This window comes from Ptychodera flava, chromosome 13, assembly GCF_041260155.1.
Source record: "Ptychodera flava strain L36383 chromosome 13, AS_Pfla_20210202, whole genome shotgun sequence".
Taxonomy (NCBI): domain Eukaryota; kingdom Metazoa; phylum Hemichordata; class Enteropneusta; family Ptychoderidae; genus Ptychodera; species Ptychodera flava.
In genome coordinates this window covers 10492515-10516296 of record NC_091940.1, presented here as the reverse complement: position 1 = coordinate 10516296, position 23782 = coordinate 10492515, and the positions used below count along the sequence as shown (strand labels likewise).

The 23782-nt window shown below is 37.3% G+C and overlaps 1 protein-coding gene across 1 annotated transcript; it reads right to left on the bottom strand.

Moving 5' to 3' along the window:
* Positions 1–38: 38 nt before the first annotated feature.
* On the bottom strand, positions 39–23145 carry LOC139147377 (uncharacterized). The gene is made up of 22 exons (XM_070718454.1): positions 23000–23145; positions 22035–22608; positions 21272–21397; positions 20348–20470; positions 19321–19470; positions 17971–18170; positions 17302–17499; positions 15779–16040; positions 14788–14975; positions 14366–14572; positions 13975–14119; positions 10044–10199; positions 9498–9642; positions 8819–8925; positions 8237–8400; positions 6710–6805; positions 5687–5792; positions 5152–5224; positions 4512–4569; positions 3821–3894; positions 3445–3520; positions 39–2916 (listed from the first exon to the last, which is right to left on the bottom strand). Exons 2-22 carry the CDS (start codon positions 22519–22521, stop codon positions 2776–2778), a joined length of 3282 nt encoding a protein of 1093 aa, XP_070574555.1. The 5' UTR covers positions 22522–22608; positions 23000–23145; the 3' UTR covers positions 39–2775.
* Between the last annotated feature and the right edge of the window lie 637 nt (positions 23146–23782).

Below are 23782 nucleotides of genomic sequence, written 5' to 3'. Positions count from 1 at the left end.
CATGAGAAAATAAGAGACAACCCACTTTGGCATCGATTTAATTAATTTAAATATAATTATAATGGCGAGAAACTGTACATTTTTCAGTGCAGTGCATGCAGGGCCGTAGACTAAATTGCTATGGGTAGAATCTAGCTTTGCTAGGATTTGGGAAATTTACATATTGTATGAAAAATTCCGGGGGGAGGGGCAGCTGACCCCTTCCCACCTCCACCGCCCTGGCATTGATTCTGGGATTTGCCAGCACTTTAAATTAAAAATCCTTCTTGTTTGCGTATTTTTGTTCAGTATATCATTCCTTTGAACAAAGTTGAAAAATTCGGCCTTTGTCAGCAAAGACGTTAGACTGTTATTTGAAATTTGTTCAATACAGACACTAGCATCCTGAGATAGAAACTCTCAGCCAATCACAATCATTTTATTTCGTCCAACTAGACTTCAGCATGTTTCCCGCTAAAATTACTTTGACGCTGTATTCTGATGTCTTCTCTAACGTTCATCACCACATTGTACGTAATAGGAACTGTCCCTCTGTAGTTTTTTAAGATGCTGCTACTTCATGATGCTTTGCCTTGATAAGCCTTGCTACTCTGGATCTGGTGTTTATGGTTACAGCATTACCTCCCGAATTTTCGAGCGCAGAACCAAGTGACCCTCCCCCCCCCTGCGTTTCACACTCCGTATTCAGTAATACCGTAATTGACATATAATTTCTCATTTGAACTTTCAAAAAATACTTAAGTTTTTAACCTTTACAATAATTACTTTTATATAAGGTTTCAATTAATTATAAGAAAAAGAGAATCACAAATCACAATGAATAACTTTGTCATCTACTTTTTAAAATCAAAACGGACAACAACACTAATATTTACCTTCATTTATAGTTTGGCTTGTAATTGTACATAGAGCACTATTATTGTTTGTTAAGAAACTTATTACAGCGTAAACATCAATATTTGACAACACAAACATATAAATTCACATATATAGCGAGTTTGGTAGTGGGAAAATATTTAATAGTTACCCCTAGGCTACCATGAGGAGAGAAGTGATATTTGTAGGTGAAATTACAATATGTCAGCAGCTTCTCTAGGTGACGGGATATAGTATTTGTTGTACACATCTGCTCTTTCAAATACCGTAATCTCATCAAGTACATTTATATCAATTGTCAAACATTTATAAAAGCACAGATTTAGTTAGTTTTGTATCGGAAAAAAATATTCATCGTTTCCTCATAGACTTCTAAGTATGGTGAATCAACATTTCGTTGAAATTATAAAATTAAATCGTTCGCACACACATGCACTTGTAACCACCCTAGTCTAAACAAGTAAATTGAAATGAATTATCGAAAGTCTATAAATACGCGTGCACAGATTTAGCTAGTTTTGTATTGGAAAACAAATTGTTCATAGAATAAAACTGCATTTCTTCTGGTATATCTCAATTCAGCATAAGTATCGCCATTGCTGTCAGACGCAAATCACTGACGATCGTCGCTTCCTCGGTTCGACTCGTTGAGCAGCGTTGATCGTGAAGTCGAACTGGAACCCCGTCAATGTTGCTTCAGAAATCATCCCTGCCGCTTCTGTAGCGGCCATGGTACTCTTGTCTTGCTAAATCCTGTATGCTTATATTGTTGTTGGACATCGACAGAGGCTCTTTTTGGCGAGGTAGACAACTTAAAGTGCATGTCGGCAACATAGCAGCGTCACTGGTGAAGAAGGTCAATTCATCTCGAATCGATGACGAAAAAACAAAAATTCATAGAAGTTCTAGTATCGACTATATTTTCTATTTTACACATATATTTTAATATTTCCTATACTTCATTACCCTCCCACTTTTGCGTCTCAGGAATTCGAAAATTAGTTCTAGAACAGCTGATTTTGTTTGTTTTTTTGTTGAAATTAGTTCGGGTGCCATATCCACCACATGTGGAATATGGATCGATTCATCGTAGTCTTATACGACTAGTGTGACGCTATACTATAGGGATAACTTGGTCTGTGTATCTGCTAATTACATATATCAAGACTATATGCGTCATTTTGGAAAATATGGTTATCTGAGTACTTAACCGCCCACCCTACAAGAATGATATCCGACTACAGGAATCACAAAAATGTTATTAAGTTGGGAATGTCGTGATAATACACAGTGATACAGAGAAACGTCCGAAATGACGTTTTGGAACCTTAACAAACTTGATATATGGTAACGACAAACTAGTCCGATCTGCAAAGTTGATCACTGCAAAAAATTGCAACCGTGTCCTACTTCTGCTTTGGGGTTCTCTTTAGGGTCCTTGTTTTCATAACGGAGATATCAATTCATCAATGAAGACGTAGTTCAACTCTTTTCCCTTCGAGTATACGAGAATTTTTTTAAATACGTCTTTTGTTGTGTTCACGCGATTGTGATGCTGTTTCCTCTACTACAAACCTTCGCTCGTATCTGCGGTCAACAAATCTAACATGCCATAAAAATTATGACCAAAACAACTTATTTAGGGAAAATGGCCTTTTAGGATAATATTCGACCGCAATTTTCAAGCATTGTCTTGACATCAAACACTTATAACACCGTATACCGTAAATTGAATTTTAATGACTTTTCAAAAGGTGGCACGAAAAATAAGTTATATACACTGTCACTTATCCAGCAAAACGAACCCCAGCCAGCGTCTGTAAATAGGAGAAAATTATATCAACCCTCATAAGTTTCTCGAATGACAATAATTCTTGACTATCGAAACCTATCGATTGTTTATACCAATAGTCGCCTAACTTTGGAAACCGCTAATCGTAAAGCAATGAGGAAAAATTCCAAGAACTCTGCCACGGTCATCAGGGACAGACCAACATACAAACCAAGCAGTCCACCCAAGTCACCAAACAGCTCTTCTATCTGAAAGGCAAGAAGCGTATGTCATACATATCATGTGAAATAGATAGGCAGCGGAAACCAGGACCAAATACAGGATTTCATAATATTTTACGAACAATTGTTGAATTCTCTGAAGCAGTACAGCATAGGCAACTGGATGGTAGGGAGTCGGCTGTATGAGCGCAACTATGAAAACTTGATTTTGAGACGTACACGGAATAATCATGACATCCAAATCGTTGGTTTCATGAACGCGATATGAAAATAGCGCCGCTTTCATCACATTCCAAATGAGCTTCGAGAGACATTTTTGATTTATTTGTCTATCAGTTAATGACAACTATTCTTTGTCCATTTCACTTCTCTCCAATCAGACCATAGCGAAATTATAGGATGCGTTTTAAAGTATTTAACATGACCTTATCGTTGACTGCGTACGACAGTAAGGTTTTCAGCTAGCATTCAAAACCAATGAATGTATTTTTTTCATAATCATTGTACATATATACTTTCATTAACCTGGTTTTGCATGTAAAATCGTCCACTCACCTTGTATGCGGGAACTTTTGTTATTTTTTGATAATTGAGCTCCCTGTAGTAGACTTCTAAACGGACTAAGTTGTCCCTTCAAAAACGAGAGAAAGAGAAAAGTGAACGATATTGTTGCCACTCGATACTTTACATAAATGAACACGATATAAACAGCAAGAATCGATATACTTTAACAATTAGTGGAATAATTGTTTTGTATTTTACCCCGTCTTCCTTAAATACTATAATTGGTTGGAGAATGGACTGATTGTCCGTGATTTAGCGTTTTGTGAAAATTCAATTTCATGGAAAAAGTTGTCCGCCAAAAGTTATTCTTTTTAAATCTCGTCTGACATTTATATTGTGGCAAAGGGCATCTTGTGTGTCACCATACCTGGCAGACTGCTCGTCGACCACAGTAGCTTTCACTTTGTCGTTTATCGGTCGTAAAACTTTGATCAAGCCACCCTGTATAGAAATTTCAAAATATATATCGAATCAAAAAAAAAGTTAAAATTCTGAATTTTGCGCACGAGTCACTACATGTCCGTTCGCAGTTCTTTCGGTTAATTCATTTCTCTAATGAGCAGCACTTCAGTACACTCGAATTGACCATTGAGGGCGATGTGGTGACTATCAGATTGTCTAAAACAAGCGGAAAACAATATCCCAAGAGGTACTTAGTCCCGATTTGGATACCCTGGACAGCAATTTCCATTAAAAAGGGCGGGGTGTCAAAAGTCTACAAGTTGTGTTAGATATTATGTATAAACTCTACATTTCCTACAAAATGATGGGTCAACTAGTGTTTATTTTGGGTGCAAGTTGTGCTGGAGCAAAAAGCCAAGATACTAGGTCAAAAGTTTACATTTTACAGACATTTCATCAGTGAAAAGTTAACTTGTGGGGGTCAAATCTGTTGTACATATGTAATGTAAACACCCCTTCATGGCAGTGTCCCAAAAGGGAACAGCTCATAGGGCTTGTGGTAATATATTCGTCGTACTACCAGTACTATTGATATTTGAGTGGAGAAGCTGACCGATTATCGAGTCACCGAGGGTCAAATTGGTTGCAGAACTTACCACATGTTTATTTGATGGCCACTGTGCTTGAGACATCGTCTTGGTGAATTGAATCTCACTGATATCCAAATAGAAAAATAATTTATCAGAGAAATAAAAACAAACCAAAACAAACAAGGTATCAATGGACTAAACCTTTTATAATAAACGTCAGCTTTGTTGCATGCCCTACTTTAATCGATGCATGTACCTATCTCCTTAGACATGCTTTTATGTTTCACTGTAAACTGTACTTTCTAAATGGCAAATTGATTGACCTAATTATGTCATATACAGGTGCAAATATAGCCCTATCACGGTGTCGTTTAGCGTAAAGTATCAGCAGTAGTGTTTTACTGAAAAAAGTCGAGATATGCATGCAAAAATCATTATTCTTTTGGTTGTCACGAACTACGTACAGTGGCGAAATCCAAATAAACAAACAAACAAACAAACAAACACAATGGCCGCCGCTTATCGAATATATGGCGTTTCCGACGTCAATATATATATATATATATATATATATATATATATATATATATATATATATATATATATATATATATATATATATATATATATATAACGATTTTCAACTTTTCATCACAACGAAACAAAATTTTGTCGTGAGCATTGTTCTGAAACTGTTCTATTTCACCTGCATGGTTCTCTGCATTCACTGGATAGCAGACCTTGTTGATAGAAAAACTCCATTAGCTGACGACAAAGTTCTGCCAAAAGACGAATGCCAATATGTTAATAAACTCGCCCACTTAACAGACAAGGATTATAAAGTTACTAGTATTGTTACCATTACCATTATATGTAGAAGTGACGAGACCTTGGCTAGTGAGATTCGACAGGCAGACAGACACACAGACAGACAGACTGACAGACAGAGAGTCAACGTTATGATTTACATCGTTTGATCGATCATGAAAAGGGACTTTTATGCTCTTTAAATGGTGTGAGCTTTCATCAGGATTGATTGATTGATCGATCAATTCAAGCAAAAGGCTATATTAACGATACATGTACTAGACTGCAGCTCAGTAACGAAACATTAATATGACCTCTAGTGAATCATACAAAGCGTTTTATTGTCGTCGATAAATTAGGTAAATTTATCAGCAAGACATACGACAAACAATTTAAGAAACATATTAACGGTCTAATGTACAGTCATCAATTACCTTGTAGCGCATTTGTTATTTGACATCTCGAGCCATTCATATAGATTGTATCGACACATCCACATTCTCTGGCTATGTAGCGTTCTATTTGGTTTTTGTGGCAGGCCTACGGAAGAGCACAATTAGATTAAACATACATCAACTGTGAGACCGATACGTCATTACTTAATGTAAATGATCCTAGATTGATTGACACAACGCAGAACATTTGTAGGATATGTTTTTTGTCAGATATCAATACATTCAGATGTGCTATTCAATCATGGTGCATGCAAATGTTTCAGTTAGCCCTTGGAAATGTCATGACGAAATCCGCACTTCTGCATTGAAAAACTACAAGTAAACAACACGACAAAAACTACAATGATTTGCAGATAAATTTCAATACAGATGGACATAAATACAATAAGATAAATAAAAATACAAGGGTTTGTTATGTTAACTGCAATGAACGCAAACGAACAAGATTCTACACGTTATTCTGAAAACAATTTAAAGGTGATTTCGGCGATTCGTGCTATACAATCATGGTGCATGCAAATGTTTTAGTTGAGCCCTTGAAAAGGTCATGACGAAAACCGCACTTCTGCATTGGAAAACTACAAGTAAACAAAACGACAAAAACTACAATGATTTGCAGATAAATTTCAATACAGATGGACTTAAATACAATAAGATAAATAAAAATACAAGCGTGTGTTATGTTAACTGCAATGAACGCAAACGAACAAGATTCTACACGTTATTCTGAAAACAATTTAAAGGTAATTTCGGCGATTCGTGTTACAAGCTTTAAGCAACACGTTTGCTGGCCATGACAAAATACGCCCGTAAAGGAACAGGAATCAGCCGGTTGGCTGTAATTTCTGCGGCTGTCGAAGCGAACAGACTGGGCCATATTCACAATTAATACGCAGATTTATTTATGTATTATAAACGTACATGTTGTGTAACATGCAACATTAATCTCGGAAATCGCAAAATATGAAACAACAATATGAATACAGTCGAGCATTCTCTTACCAAATCAGAGTAAACGTACTGATCACCGAACACGGAGTCTATATCTCGCTGATCTGTGCAGTTTGTGTACGGCAGTCCGCTACCTTTTATTGTATCCTGAACATTGAAATATGAGACAGGCTAATATTGGGTTAATGGAAAGACCATAATTTTACTCCATTTTCGATTGAAAGAAAATAATCTAGACGATTCAATATGTAATTTATGAAAACAGATATTTTGTACGATGACATAGTTTTGTATTAATATGTCCGATGATTGACATGTGCCATTGTTCCATTGACGTCATATGACTAGTACTAAAACGAGAGGAATTAGATCTTTTATTATCACATTACCACCGAGCATGCTGTAGTGCAAACAAAAGCAAGAGTGAATGGATGATTTAATGTGTGAGGTATAGTTAATAAACATGTATACAGAGAAGGGCTGTGTTCGTGACGGTTCAGCGCAAAAAAAGACGTAACTCATTTCTCTGTCACAATTGATTTGTTTTGACATATCTTGATCACAGTCGTGAAATTCATTATTGTTGAATGTTAAAATTATCAAACACTCATACAATCTAAAAGTTTGTAAAGCTTTCCCCCTCCGATGAAAAGAAAAAAGCTACAAACTTTTCAGACATATCCCTCTCTTCCTCAAACAAGGGAAAACCCACTTCCACCATTCTCAATCTCATTGTCTGTGATTTTCATGCATTTCAAAATACAATCCTTTTGACTGTAAATACAGTGTCTTCTATTTGTGAATAAATTGTCTTCCTCTACTTCGAAAATAATCATGAGGGATTGCCGTACGAATGTTGACATAGGCCGTACGTTTGCAATGCTCTATGATATCGTGGATGACTGAATTTTTGTTCTGAACATTCATTGACATAAATGGCGTTGCATGTTGTTATATGCACTGTGTTTGCAAGGCAAAGAATTTATGAACATCCAATATTCAAACATCATAAAAATGACCATAGTTCTCTATGTTAAATCTACCAAGAGGTACAAATTCAGTTTTTACATTGCTTTGACAATATCAAGACAACTAATCCTCGACAGATTGGAAGATTTTAACATAATGATTTAAAATTATTAAAAGTAAGGGATATAGCGAGTTTCACCTTGAATCAAAATCAGATCACCGTCACAGAACGACAGTTCTAACATTACTGTAGTCCCCTACATATTCTATAAAGTATATTGAGTAACCGAATTTGATGTCATTAAATGGACAATATCACTATCTTTTGATAGTTATGACTAATTTCGTAAAATGAAATAAATTTTACTATTTTCTTCCTGGTTATCTGAAGAAAACTGAATAATTAAAGTGACCAACCAGACATGCGCGTTTGCTCACCATCGGTGTAAAGACTTTGTTCTCTACAGCCTTAAAACTTGTCGTTTACAATCGTCACATTCAATATTAGATGTCTGCGAAGACAATTCTCTCAGGGAAATTATGGTACCCACTCAAATCCTCAAGCGATCGTGATCATTTGACGGCGGACTTGAAATGACGATGACCTACCCTTCGGATCCCGATTGATGTTTGAATCCCTGGGGGCACTGTGAATCCGTTGTCTTCAGGAAATGGTGTGATGTCAGGCGAATGAATCAGTACTCTGACACCGGCTTGTGTGCCGTAAAGAGGTATGTACTCATCTTGTTCTATGAACAACGTCAATTTCAAGCCTAGAACAAGGAGAGATGGGCGTGCATTTGACCGACTGTCAAGGAATTATACAGGTCACTTTTACTTCATCAACGTAAAAATCATTCATTTGTTGTTCCACCAGTAAGCAGGGGCTCAAAATCACCTATTGTCATTTTTTTTGTAATTTTCTAATTGTTCCTTTAAACTGGTATACTATTCATCTATCTCAAATGATATAGATTTATTGGACAAGTTTTGATGCCATGTTATCGCCTTCGACGTCTCAACAAGTACTACGATTCGATTCCATATGTAAGCCATTTACTTCAATTGTGAAATCGGAAAATTTGGGGCGCTAGTCGTTTTCTTGGCATGATGCTCTCTGATCATGTGTGTTGTTATCAGTCATTTTGTATGATCCCGCATTGTTTTAAAAAATAACGACCCCATACTCACCGTACTGTGCACCTGGCCTAGTAGACTGGTGAATCGGTGTACCCACTTTACCACTGTTGAAAGTGTAGCAGTTGCCATAGTAATCGTTCTGGTAGACTTCAAAATCCCTAAAGAAGTTTGCAGTTTACATAAAATGAATTTGAAATCATCATTTAAAATATTGCTTCAATTTTTCGTATGTAAAATAACAGGTCTGTTCCTCATTTTATGGTACAAGGATGATATCGTACGACATTTGCTAAAAGCCTTTGTTATGTTTTGTCGTTCTTACATACTGTCAAGCGTTACTCGATGTGTATCGTGTAACTCTATCGTAACGCGTAAAAAATGCTTTCATGCACACAGGCACGACCGAGTCAGAATACAAAATGGCTGTACAATCGCACGCGTGCAGTCGCAGGTGTTGAAAAGATAGAATGGTTGATGCTTTAACCACCGGAATTAGCGAACCTGTAGCTCCCACATTTTGTTTTACTTCAAGACGACAAGTATTAGAATTAGTCGACTTGTATGTTTACCCGAACAGTTTCGTCCATTTGAGTCACTTATCCCCAAGCTTCACCATAAAAGCAAATCAACAAATCTTCCCTACACACCATAGCATGTATATCTGTGTTTATCCGCGGAGAATAACAAAAGAACAGCAACGATTCCGATGTGAGCAAAAGATTTGATTTACCTTGAGCTGCAAGAAATGTCATTGAAAGAGCACTGTAGAATAAAATCTTCCACTTGGTGGCCATATTTGGACATTTCTTCTTTGGTTAGTTTGAGAACCTTCTTTATGTCACTGTAATCGGGGCTTGAACTGAAGGTTAGGAATCCTAGCATTAAATGGAAAAAGGACAACTTTGAGTTGAATGATTCGACTATCCTGTCCGTTGTAATCTGTCCCTTTGCCCACCCTTTCAGCCCCACACTGGAGACAGAGAGCTATATAATAGCACCTTGTGAGTTTGTCAAATATAGACAAAAGTATCAATGTGTGAATGGCAAACATAGTCTCCCACTTTGCCTTGTAAACGGCACAGGGCACTCACATTGGTCAATTATTTCTCGTCCAGTATATAAGAATGGCATAGAAAGTTTATTCAATGGTGAAAAGGATATGATTTTTTTAGTTTAATTGGTCATGCTAGTTATGTTTATTTGAAGTTGCCTTCAACTTTCACGATTGTTATATAACTACCGAAATTCATATACCTTTTGTTTCGAGATTACCTACCCTTCCAGTCTGGAGGTATCTCACTTTTTATTCGAGAAAATTCGTTACTGGTATAATAGACGTCAAGAAATTCTTGGAATACCGAGACATCGTCGGTGATGTGATGAAAGCGTGCAAAGAGATTCTCCAGAGAGACTTCAGCCGGAAGTAGGCTTCCTAGGATAGAGAAAGTTGTAAAGTAAACCGACATTAAACACGTCCATGTCACACACTCTGAATTCCCTTGTCAGTAAAACATCGTCCTTTCCAAAATACACTAAAAGTCTCTTCTACAAAATCTCTCCCTTTTGAGGGTCAGAAGGGAATACGACCCATCGCCTTATTCAACCAAGACGTCATTAAGCCAGGAAAAGTAGCACTGAAGATTTACCCGATTCTCTTTATTATTCGATGAGCTACGATGAGCTATGACACCTTAACATTGACCGTTTGAAAGTACAGGTATTCTATAAAAACCATAATTTTGAGGAAATCTGAATTAGTATTGAACTCCTACATGAAGCTAAATAGTTCTCGACAACAATGAGTTCAGACTGACTTTTGATTACAAATATAACCAGATATGAACTGAATATGCTCACGTGTTTTATTACAGGTTCATTAATAGTAGTACGCTTCACAGAACAATAAGATATATGTTATCACTAAATGAAGCAGGTTTTTTCAACATCGCACAGTACTCTCAGATTTTAATCACTAATTACAAAAAATTATGTGATATGCAAATGAGCTGTTAATTAACTTGACACTGCTCAATGCTTTATGGGACAATTAGATATCCATCAGATCAACATTTGTAGCACGTTTTATTTAATTTAATGCAGTAGTTTAAGAGTAATGTCACTAATTACAAAGTTCATTAAATATGCAAATAATCCCTATATTAACTTGACACTGTTCAATGATTCAGAGCACAATTAAATATTTATCAAATCAATATCTGTAGCACGTTTCACAAAATTTGGTGCCGTAATTTCAGAGTTATATACCTAATTACAAAGTTTATTAAATATGCAAATGAACCCTTAATTAACTTTACACTACTAAATGCTTTACAACACAGTTAGATATCTGTCGGATCAGTATATGCAGCAGTTTTCATCACATTTGATGCAGTTATTTTTGAGTTATATGACTAATTATAAGACTTCATGAAATATGCAAATGAGCTAATTATTAACTTGACACTGCTCAATGCTTCTCAGTACAATTGGATATTTATCAGATCAACATCTGTAGCAAGTTTCATCAAATTTAACACTGTAATTTTGGAGTAATATCACTAATTACAAAGTTCATTAAATATGCAAATAAACCCTTAATTAACTTCACACAACTAAATGCTCTACACCACAATTAGATATCTGTCGGATCAGTATCTGCAGCAGATTTCATAACATTTGGTGCAGTTATTTTGGAGTTATATCACTAATTACAAAACTTCATAAAATATGCAAATGACCCATTTGTCAACTTGACACTGCCAAATGCTTCTCAGTACAATTAGATATTTATCAAAACAATATCTGTACCCAATTTCACTGACTTGGGTGCCGTAATTTCAGAGTTATATACCTAATTACAAAGTTCATTAAATATGCAAATGAACCCTTAATTATTTTCACACTACTGAATGCTTTACACTACAGTTAGATATCAGTCGGATCAGTATCTGCAGCAGATTTCATCACATTTGGTGAAGTTATATCGAAGTTATATGACTAATTACAAAACTTCATAAAATATGCAAATGACCTATTTATTAACTTGACACTGTCCAATGCTTCTAAGTATAATTAGATTTATATCAGATCAATATTTGTTGTAAGTATCATCAAGTTTGGTGCAGGAATTTCAGAGTTATCTCACTAATAACAAAAGTTCATTAAATATGCAAATGAGAAGGCAATTGACATGACACTCACAGTATCATCATAATGTTCTCAGATTGTCATCTGTAAAAAGTTTCATGAAATTTTGTGCAGTATTTCTTGATATATGTCTACACTGTCATTACCGTCTCCATAGGGAAACCATTGTACGGAAAAAAACGATATTGCATAACTTCATTAATATGCAAGCCACACTAACCAAAATCTAATCAGTTCTTGCAAGTAGTATATGGTACCTGTGTACCAAATCTGACTTGAATCCGTTCAGGCGTTTTTGAGTTATCGTGTAAACAGACAGACAGACAGACACACACACACACACTAACACACAACACACACACGGACAGACAGACAGACATCGCTATGACATTAGCCCACGTGTTTACACACGTGAGCTAAAAATAGACCTCTAAATTGGACTGACTTTGATTACATTAAGATATTTTACCCAAAAATTTACACATGCAAATGTCGTCATCAAGTCATCTGTTTAGGTACGCACTTGCAAACTTTCGATATCAGTGGTTTAGAGAAAATTATGTTTCGACCAAAAAATGGGGAAATTAATCACAAAACGTTTCATGCATAGATGTTATTCAATAATCATTTTGCTATCACTTGTACATCTCTGCCAACTTAAAAATCAAATTTGAAAGCAGTCAGGCCGGTTGGTTTCGGAGGTACTTGTAAGGAACACGATTGGAACTAATTTGGGATAATTGGCTAGTGAAGTAATGTCGGTTTGGTCTGCAAATGTAAGCTCATCTGCTTTTCTTTTGAAGTTACATCCTTGTTTTTATGAGTAAATTGTAATGTCGCAACATTAAACTATAGGGCACCTAACACTCATTAGAAATTTCAATGAAATGAAAATCCAATTCTCCAAAATTAGTTCCAATTGCCTTAAGGGTGATTTGGCTGAAAACTAGGTTCTTAGATGGAAGAAACACTTTAATTCGAGTAGGCAGAGGAAATATTCAGTGTTGTCAAGAATCGAAAATATTAATGTTTCATCACCAAGTGTGACTCGACTGCAGCTTCATGTATCGATATTCAATTTAATTACCGATAATAACGATCATCATCGGCAGCGGCAGCAGCATCAATTTATAACTGGTTGTCGTTGAATGTTTGAGACATATTGTTCCTGTTTTCTTCCTTAAGTGATTGCTGTCTCTTCATCTGTCATTTATTTATAAGTTGATAAAGATTGATTAAGATTTGAATCTTTTACATATGCTTTTATTGTCATCGCCGACTGCTCAACAGTCGATCGGCAAACAAATCAATTTCGGCAAGTTATAAACCATTTTGAGCCGCGACGTTGTTTCTTATTTCTTGCCGAGCCCCGGGGACATGCAACAGCTTTGAAGCATTAAAAGCCAAGATGAAAGATCGCGTTTCTTTCAAAGATGTCAATATGAGCTCTTTTTAGTGTTTCTTATTAGTTACAGGAAAGAAACTCCTGTTATTAGTTTTCAATATTAATAATGGAGCCGTCATGTTGTAGATTTTCTAAAGTGTCCGACAGTGACAAATCAATAAACGTATGAGTAAAAGGGTACATGTAATTCAAAGCGAAGAGATAAGTCGTTCACTCTGCCACGTTCTTTCTCTTGTTATGGCTTTAAGTTCTATGAACTGTTAATCAAATTCTAAAGTCATGCCTAGGGATCGAGCTAAATGATGTACAATTATATATACAGGGACAATGAAATCATAGACAGTGCTCCTCTCTCGATGGTTAAACAAACAATCTATAAGACAACAAACGAGAAACGGAGAAATATGGAATATAGAACATTACTAGATTTATATCATGTGTTCTCATAACTTTTTAAGGCATGAGCAAAGCAAAAAACAATTCCAGGAATTATTTTGCAGGAATTATTTGTCCTTATTTAGTTTACGTTTAATTACAAAATCTCTAATCAGTTTTACAAAGATGAAAAACAAAATGTTTTTTTCTTGGAATCCTAATCGCCTTCATTCAAATTGGTACTTTTAACAATATTACCATTGCGTAAAGTTCGATCTACCTAACTGACAACCGCTTGCGTCACACCCCTCGGCAACTGCTGGTTTTTCATCGGGACAGTACCGTGAGTCAATCTCTTTGTTGCTGACTCGGCTCCAACACAGCACTTGTCGAAATTTAACACCAGTACCACAAGTCACAGAGCACTGAAGAGGAGACAAGCCAAACAAAAGCAAACGAGTTAACATTAAAGAAGGCTGGTTTACTCTCATAGACTTGTCAAGAAATTCAACACCTTTTATATCACAAACTTCCACATTTCGATTTAAGTCGGTTTAAACTATCGATTCTTCAGTCATATATCAGACGTTTGGCTATTTTCTGTAAATTCGTAATGCATGTTTTAAATATTAAAAGTTCAACATTCCAGCTGATGTAGAAACTGACATCACCTCACTCCAGGGGGCGACCTGCCATGTTCCACACGTTATAAATTCGTAGACAGCTCTGTACCCTTTGCCCGTGACAGAAGAGTCGGAGTCGCTACGAAAGGTCAGCCGAACGTCACCAGACGCAGATCTCCATCTTTGACCGAATTGCTTCCCGCAATACCGTTGCGTCATCACTTGTTCCTCGGTCATGTCGGCTAAGTCTTCTATCTGTGTATTAAAGATGACAAGGTTTCTTTAAACTCGAAAGTCAAGGTTGATATCTTCAGGTCTTATTGATAATAATCACAGACCAGAGGGAAAACATTACGGGTTATTTACTACTAATCGTCCCTCTGCCTCGGCCCCGAAATTCACAACTTCCAGTCTTGATATATGTGTAAATTCATGACGCTCGGATCCAGGAAAAAGAAGCTCTAAGATACCTGTAGATAATCTGTATAACACGAGTAGCTCCGCGCCGTGTCTATTTCCAGAATGAGTAAATCGACACATCCATCCGAGTTGACGATATCGATGACACAATCAATATCTTCGCCATAGGCGTCCGGGTATCCCGGAGAAGCAATTTCGAAGCGACAGCAATCAGTTAATCTCTGACCGCAGAAGTCTTCTGTTAAAATCAAAGACTTAGAGTTTGAATTATGGAAAGACCATGCACTTCGAGTCACAGTTTATTTGCATGTAAAAATTAGTTAATGGCTTATTTTTGGTGATGTTATGGTAAGTATACCAGTGTAAGTGGCAATGTATAGATCATTTGTTGCAAATTGTCTTCAGGAAAATGGATGTGCTATTGATAACATGTAATGTACACCGAGATATGCTTTCTTAAAAGAACCTCTCGCCGAAAGCCTAAATTATTTTGGTCACTTTGTAATGTGTTCCTTTTTTCGAGATAGGACCGTCTGTTTATTTCATCGAGTTCAAGAGGGACTGTACATTTAAAGAAGCGACGACACCTAGCGAACAAGAAGAACTGAACTCACTTAGTTACTGCTGACACATATGGCATTCTGTTATACTTTGGGAGCCATGGTTATTATAGGAATCACTTCATCAAGTCACAGATGCTGTCAGTCGCCTCATTTGACCGACAGACGTGTCATACTTAAACACGGCATTTCCAAATATATGATAGAAATGTTTCATGGCAAATTTCTTGTGCGAGCCAGGGGTTTATGAAATCTCCAGGACTTCGGAACAAATTCTAATGATCGGTTCCCCCCCCCCATCTCCCGGAAGTAATGATGTTTTTGTTACAATTTTTTCTTAGCGGTAATATCAATGAAATACGGATCGTTTGCTCCCTGACATATTGTCAATACATCCCTCTATTATTAGGAACAATCAATAATTTTACCCATGCTAAAAGTCATGAAACATATATATAAAACAAGGAAATAGCCAACCTACCTCCACTGCAATACACAACATTACATGTTTCTACGGTCTGCGGTTCAGACCCGGCGAAATATCCAACGGACTGTTCGGGAGAGGGCGTTGCCTCAGAATTCTGGACGTGCTCTATCGATGACCTTCGGCTTCGACTTCCAAACGGGACATGTGGCTCAAAAGTTGAATTGCCGTTCCCTGGGATTACTAGTGCATCATGGTCTATGGGACGACTCGTTCCTATTCGTCTATGGCGTGTGCCTCCCCCACAAGAAGCAGAACACTGTAAGGAAGAAGGGGAGGGGAGAAAGATGCATAGATAAAGACAGACATAAAGACAGTGAGAGGCAGCGTCAATGGTGGAAAGAAAGACAGAGGGACAGACGGAAATACAGCTTAATGGCTACCACTAATGGTCGGAGTTTTTCAACATTGTTTCTACATTATTGATACCCTTAAACAAACTTCTTTTTTACGCTTGAATTCTCCGCAGAGACAGTATTGGGAGTCTTAATTCTTTACCACACATTTTTGGTCTCCAGGCACAATTGACTCCTTTTGAAGCTCTTTTGTGTGAATGACGTTTTCATCGCCTCATTCTTGTCACGTGGTGGAAAGTGAACATTCATTTTTCCTACTGAGTTAAAAAAAGGAATGACCGCCTTATTCAATTTCAAATAAAATAAGAGTAAATGTTAGGTAATTTGTTTCTTTAGTATCAAACTTTTGTAAGGTGACCTCCCCCTGAATTTTATTCTTGATTTTGAAAGAGAATGGTTTCAAGGGGTACAGTCGTCGGAACTGCGCTCAAAGGTTGTATGGACTCATACGACCAATATAAACACTGCATCCAAGGTACGATGGTGATTGATGAACGTTAAAAAAGTTTGTCATAATCTACATCGTATAATTTAAGTGTTGTAGCTATGGTGATGAGGTGCATCTAGATATCGTTCACGAAACACATTGTTTGTAAACAAGAAACTCGCACAGGCGCACTTCCGACGATGGTTTCCCTTTAAAGTTCCTTGAGGAAAGTGTTAGCAAAAGTTTCAATACCATTGATTTTTATCGATAAAAAATAGCTCGAAAGCTTGCTGCTTCCTGATTTCTTCTTCGTTATCAGAATAAGGGAAGTCACCTGACACGCCTTCGTATCGACCACTTGTAGAGAATCTTAATTTAAAAGGTGGACATTAAACAGCTTGGCCACTTCTTTGTCATGGAGTAAGATGCGATCCCTTCAGATGCGCACTCATATCGCAAATAGCAAGATAATGTAACTATGAATTGAATTTCGTCGCATATGTCTTTTTAAAAGTGACCAATGATGTTTTAATTAATCATGTCAACTATTTCCGTCACAATTTTACAATGTGAAATCTCATTGCCCAATAAATGCTTCAAGTTACACATTTGGAAATTACCGCTTGAATGTACAATATTAACAATGAATGCATTTCATTTGTTCGATTCCGTACCTGCCAACAATTGTTGGTGGAGAACAGTTGTCTTTGAAGATAATTTAGCAATCTTGTACTTACCTTTGACCAGGGCTCAGTGGTCCAGGCTATGGTGCTTGGACATACTGCCGTCATGTACTCGAAACGAAACCCTCGGCCCCGTGACCGGTCGCCGCTGACGAAGACAACTTGAACTGACGATGACTCAGAGATCCAGGGTGGGGGAGTTTGTAATCCACAGAGTCTGACTGTCAGGCGTACGTTGTTTGTGTCTATTATCTGTAAGCCATGAGTAAGATCATGCAAAATTCCTTATAATTTAGTAAAGATAAGTGCTTTAAATAAAGACAATTTCTTTAGAACTGACTACTCAGTGAAACATAACAACGAAATACCCAATATCATATTTACTCGTTCATAAATACCTCTAAACGCCTACAGAGTGGTCCTCAAACTACCCTCTGGTTTCAAAACACATTTGGCTTTTTGCCGACCTGTAGCAGACTGCTGACGGTACATCCGTGTAGCTAACAGATTATAATCCGTGTTGCAAATTAAGGGTTGTAAGATAATATAAAACACGGCAGACAATTAATACCACCTTATTAAACTACGGTAGCACCAATATTATACTGCATTTTAAAATTCTGCAGCCTCTTTGACAAGCAACTGAGAAAATAATATGTGTACTTATAATCACATTTTTCAGTTCTGAAAGTCTATGGTATAATATCATATATTATATTTCACCTCGACGTAACTGCTATTGCAATCGCCATCAGTCCCTATGTCTAATTCCAGGAATCTTATCTTCACACACGAGTCACCTCCTGGCCTGATCGAAATGGAACACATGTCGTTGTGCGGGTAATATGATGGATACCTTGCCGAGTAGAACACGTTCGACGCCGAAGTTGCTATAAGGTTCGTTGAGACACATACTCCGTTTTCTGAGAATAAACAAGATATCGTCACAGTGTACTCTTTTCGTAGTTATTACGGTGTGTTTGGTAGTACAACATCGAATGGAAACTTGTACCCAAGTAAATTTTCACTGGTGTACGTGCAGATATACACCGTGACGTTATGTCCTCCGATACTTATTTGTATTACAGTAAAAATGCCATAATGTTTTATAAGTCAAGAATAATAATCAGGGATGAATGTGCAAAATTTGTTACTAGAGATACAAATCAGACGATGTTTACTGATACTTGAAATTCGATACGGCCACCATCCCTCTGTTTAATCTAAAGGTGAATATACATATATTCTATTTTCACGAAACTAAGCCGATGGAAAGTTCAGTTTCTTCATGAGCTTCAAAATGACCCCCCACCCCACCCCACCCTACAAACACACGTGGTAGACCAAAAAGGTACTGTCAAAGTTGGATAGTCCGAATATATGTCTCTGGGGCCCATTCTACCATTGTTACAGTGTCGAGATAACCGTCAATAATAGATTTGCCGAGAGTATTATCGTAAATGCATGTGAAGTGTTTTATCATTTGTCTGCTAAAATTCATTTCTTTATATTACATGACTAGTCAACTTCAAAATTCTCTCAGTGGGTTTTGATGTGAAAATTCAAAAATCTGTAATCAATCGACTATGGTAATACATTATATATTTGAAGGATCATCCATTGTATAAAATCTATACAATGAATAGATACGCAAGACATTTCTACCTGATTGTTTTTTTATATATGTAGTTAGAGCTAAATAGAGTATTGGTGATCAAAATTTTGACGCGGTGGCCTGAAATTTGACGTCATATACCTATTGGAAGGATATAACATTCGACTTTAGGGTTTCATTTGTAACTAAATTCGTTGCTATAGTGACACGAGCTTTTCTGCAACGAGTAGATCTTGTAACATAATAGTTTAGATAGCTCATCACCATCATCGCGCATTTTTCCGATCAAGTCCTCCACACGTACCGAACGAAATATTCGGCAATTCTTAGCACATAGAAGAACTTCAAATAATCTTTAAAACTTGTTACGTCAGGAGAAATATTATAATCTAAAGGAAGAAATTCATACTACAGTGTTATCGTGAAACATGAAAGAAATGAAATCTTGTTAAACTTACGATATGTATCTTCGTAGACACAACTACTCGGTTCATCGGACCCGTCTCTGCAGTTTGGATAATGATCGCACAGGCTGTCGGGAGAGACACACTTCCAACCTGAACTGTCGAGTCCAAAATCACAGGCATGTGACTCTCCGTAACACAAAGCTGGACGAATGGCAAACAAAATATGTATTACATTACGCCAGCATGAATTGTAGGTACATATTGTTGTCGTGTTAGCTTGCTTTTAAATGAAAGCAACGCAAATATAGAGTCGCCACTTGGTATCATTGACACATTTCTCCCTAACTGTGAAAAAGCCCTAATTATTTTCCTATTTAAATTTCTGTGATAATACGTGACGACTTTTGGTTTGATTTTACATGTTTAAAAAGCAAACGAGTGTATTCATTGTATGCATCCAAAATGAAACCGGAGGTCAACAGGTCAATTATCGACAGAACATGACTGAACTTGTTTTGATTTTGTTTTGATCACATATCCGAGCATGGATTTTAAAGAAAATTCATCATCGGAGATTAATTATATAGTAAAATATTATTTTGTCCACATATTCATTCGATTTCTTGCCTCCAGTGGATGAATTTATGTTTCAGCCCCGCAAAGCTATTTTAAACACCACAATTTAAACTTTTTAGATCATTGCATTAAGTTCAAGATAATTGTTTTAATTTGTATTGATGGCTTTGTAATGGTTATAATTTATATTTAATTCCAATTTTCGTATTTGCACCATGTAAAAAAGGTAGAGAACGATGCACCGGGTCATGTCAATCCAAAGCTTTTGATTAATCACGGGATAAAAAAAAACACTGGCTGTATTCGATACTTCTGCGTCAAAGACAAACAATATACATCTATTTGAGACATTAGTGATGCTGCAAAAAAAGATTCTAAACTTTTTGCCCAAAGTGGTAATTCGAGAAAGTATCTGTATTTCTTGGAAGGTCAATATATATCTTTCACGTGTAGATTGCGTTGAAGTTACACTTGACTTTATAGGGACTGTTGGTCAACTTACGACAGTGAATCTCATCTTCACCGCTAAGACAATGTTGTATGCCATCACAACGCTTGCTTTCATGAATACAGCGACCGTAGAGGCCGGGCTTGATGCACTGGAACTCGTCTCCTCCGCAGGGAGCTTTGAAGATAAGCACAGGAAAGAACGTTGTATGGAGATACGGCGCAATGCCAACAGAAACATATGATATGGTAAATAAAATCCTGACACTTATAGAAAATGGTGTCATAGAAAAGTCACTGTGACAAAGACAATTTTCTAATCTATCACCTCTTCGCAGACAATTTCTGACAATTCATTCTCAAATTTCTATTATAAAATTTCAAATATGTTTATGAGAGTAATCAAAAACAAATTTAAACACTGTATTACTCAGGACAATTATTTAAACATTAGACAATCAAGCGTGTTTGACGTAATGGCAAACATGATGTTCACCAACGAGCAATACGTACTAACAACCATGTCGCAATTATGGCTGACATAGCCTAAGATGTGTAATCATGTATGCTCTTCTGTGAGAATGTCAGTACGTTGATCTTATGGTATAAGTACATACATTTAGACCCGCGTTTTCTGTTGTGTTATTTTCGTTGTTGCAGATTGTTGTAAGTGACAGTTCTTGATTCCTTGGAATTTGCGTCAGTCTGTGTTGACGTCGTCTTTTTATACGTGACGATAGCCGTTTTTTTCTCCTTGGAAAGTCCAGTTAACCAAGCTGTTTAGAGGTTACGTTTGTTTGATTGTCATGAATTCATGCAAGATGCCTCTCTCTCTCTCTCTCTCTCTCTCTCTCTCTCTCTCTCTCTCTCTCTCTCTCTCTCTCTCTCTCTCTCTCTCTCTCTCTCTCTCTCTCTCTCTCTCTCTCTCTCTCTCTCTCACACACGCACACAAATTTGCCTGCTTTGCCAAAAAACTTACGGTAGACGCAATTGGCTTCATCACTTATGTTTTTATCCCAGCAGTGAAAGTAGCCGTCACACTTCAAATGTGGCTTGATGCAGCGCTGTCCATCGGCGCACATGAAGTCACCCATTAGACATGGAACTGTAAATTTTAAGTAGATACAAGATTCATCATGTGAAATGTGAATTATTCGGAGAGCTAAAGCAGAATCCAGTTTAATTGATTCCTACGATATACAGAAGAATCCATGAGATTATTCATCATCATCCAGGCAGTGGCAATTCAGGATTCAAAAGTATTCTGAGAGAATCCGAAAAAGAATCCATCACAATCCTTTGTTAGTTTTGCGCTTTTGGCGTTGTTATCCGTTTGCAATACGAACGTCTCTATAGAGTATTACGCAGTGTCGTAATGACTACACCTAGGCTAGATCTCTATATTGCTTGCCGAAGAGATCCGAACTGGAAATATCGGCGTTAAGTAACGTTAAAATAGAACCACAGCCTTTGACATAATGCATTCTTGTCGCTGGTAAGCCTTCCAGTGGAGTGGATTTATTAGAAGTGGGTTTTATGATTATGAGTCCAGGTTTATGGAGGTCAGACCTGCATATGGAAAAGATAGACGAGGAGGACATTGCATGAATGTTGTATACAAGGTGATGAATACCAATGGGTAAAATATTGTATCCACCACGTGAAGTTTATGCTTTATAGAGTGTTTCAACCAATTGTTTGTTTCATTTAAAATTTGAGAGTGGTCAAGATGTTAATCCCACCTTCGTATGACAGCAGTTTATGAATGCTGTCTGGATGTTTTGGATCCGTCCTTGCAAGCAGTGCATGCTGGCTCTGTTCAATGGCAGACTGACGCACCATGTTGGTGTTGCAGAGCGTCACAGCCGGGAACGGCAAACTCTTCGCCGTGCCCAGCGAGATCTTCACCCTGACATCGTAGTCTATGTACAGCCTGACCAGTTCCGAGGCTTGTAGGGAGAAGATGCCGACCGCAGACAGGAAAAGGACCGCCCAGAGGAGCTTGCCAAGCGTCGCCTTGGTGGAGATGACGTGAGGCAGTCCGTGGATTGTCGTAGTGCGTCCAAATCGCCATATTATTCCGCCACACGAGGTGTCGTTGCCGTCTGACTTTAGGACTTTGTGTCTTTCCGTCACGGCTTGTTTACCGTTCACTCGGTAACCGCCACAGTCACCATCAGTGTCATCACTGAACTTCGTCTCGGTCAAGTCCAATCTGCTGTCTCCCATAACTCAGGCAAAAAGTATCGCTCGGAGTTGAAAGTTTAGCAAACTGTCGTAAAATTATTGCACCATACCTTATTAAGTCATCCAAGACTGTAAATAACCCAAGAAGTGATACATATATACAACATGAAACACTGCTTTGGTCGGGAACTGGAAGCATGGCGAAATACATGTATGGAGTTGTATAAATACAGGGCTGTTGACCAGCACATAGTTAGAATTGTGATTAAAAAATCATTCGAAACAGTCATGCTCCTTTTTGTTATGTTTCAGTTGTATGGAATCTAACTCTAATTTTCATGTTAACATTACATGTATAGGCATTTCAAGGTGTTCGGAAGATGCGTACCGTAAAATTTGCCACTCAAACACTTGCCATAAAAGTATAAGCTTATGCAAAATCGAAAAATTCGAGCGCCATGTCCGCCATCAAGGAAATAATTATTACTAGGTATGAACTCATAGGGAAAATGTCGCTTACCTCAATCACTGCACTGAAATTGAACACAATCGTAATCACAGCATAGCCTGTTGATTCGAATGACGTGCAGTCACAAAAGGTTCTGCTTTTACTGAAAACCGATACGAAATTAAGTTTACGTGTCGCCCTGGAGTGTGATATTTAACCCCCCTAGCCTGGTCGATATTCTATCGACAGCCATCCAATAATATTTGATAACATTTGGCCCAGGGGAAATCACAGACAACTCACTTTGGCTTTGTACTTTTAAATAATTAAAATAGAACATAACAACAAGCAACTGGGCATTTTGTAAGGCAAGGCACTATGATTGAACTGCGCATGACATATCTGTAACCCAAATAATGTAATAATGTTTTAATTTTTTTGCGTATTTTTATTCCGTGTAACATTTGCATGAGTTCCTTCAAACCAAGTTGAAAAATCTGGCATTGGTCAGGATGTTGTATGTAAGTTTAAGATCTAAGTAAGGGCAGAAACGAACTTGTCTGTCATAAGAAATGTATGGAAGACATGTATTTCTCTCATTAATTATCGCCTCTTGTCGGCTATGTTGAATCTGATAGCAAAACACTGCTATAATCGCCCAATGTTACACAAAGTCTTTGAAATCAACTGTATCAGCGTTGACTGACACACAGCACACGTAAAGCAGGGAATGGAGAATTATGTCCTTAAAAGATCACGGCCAATCTAGGCATTGTACGTGCATTCAAAGACGCATCATCGCCTTAGGAGCAATTCTTTGTCGGGAACTGATTTATTACGGGACTGTGTTTATAT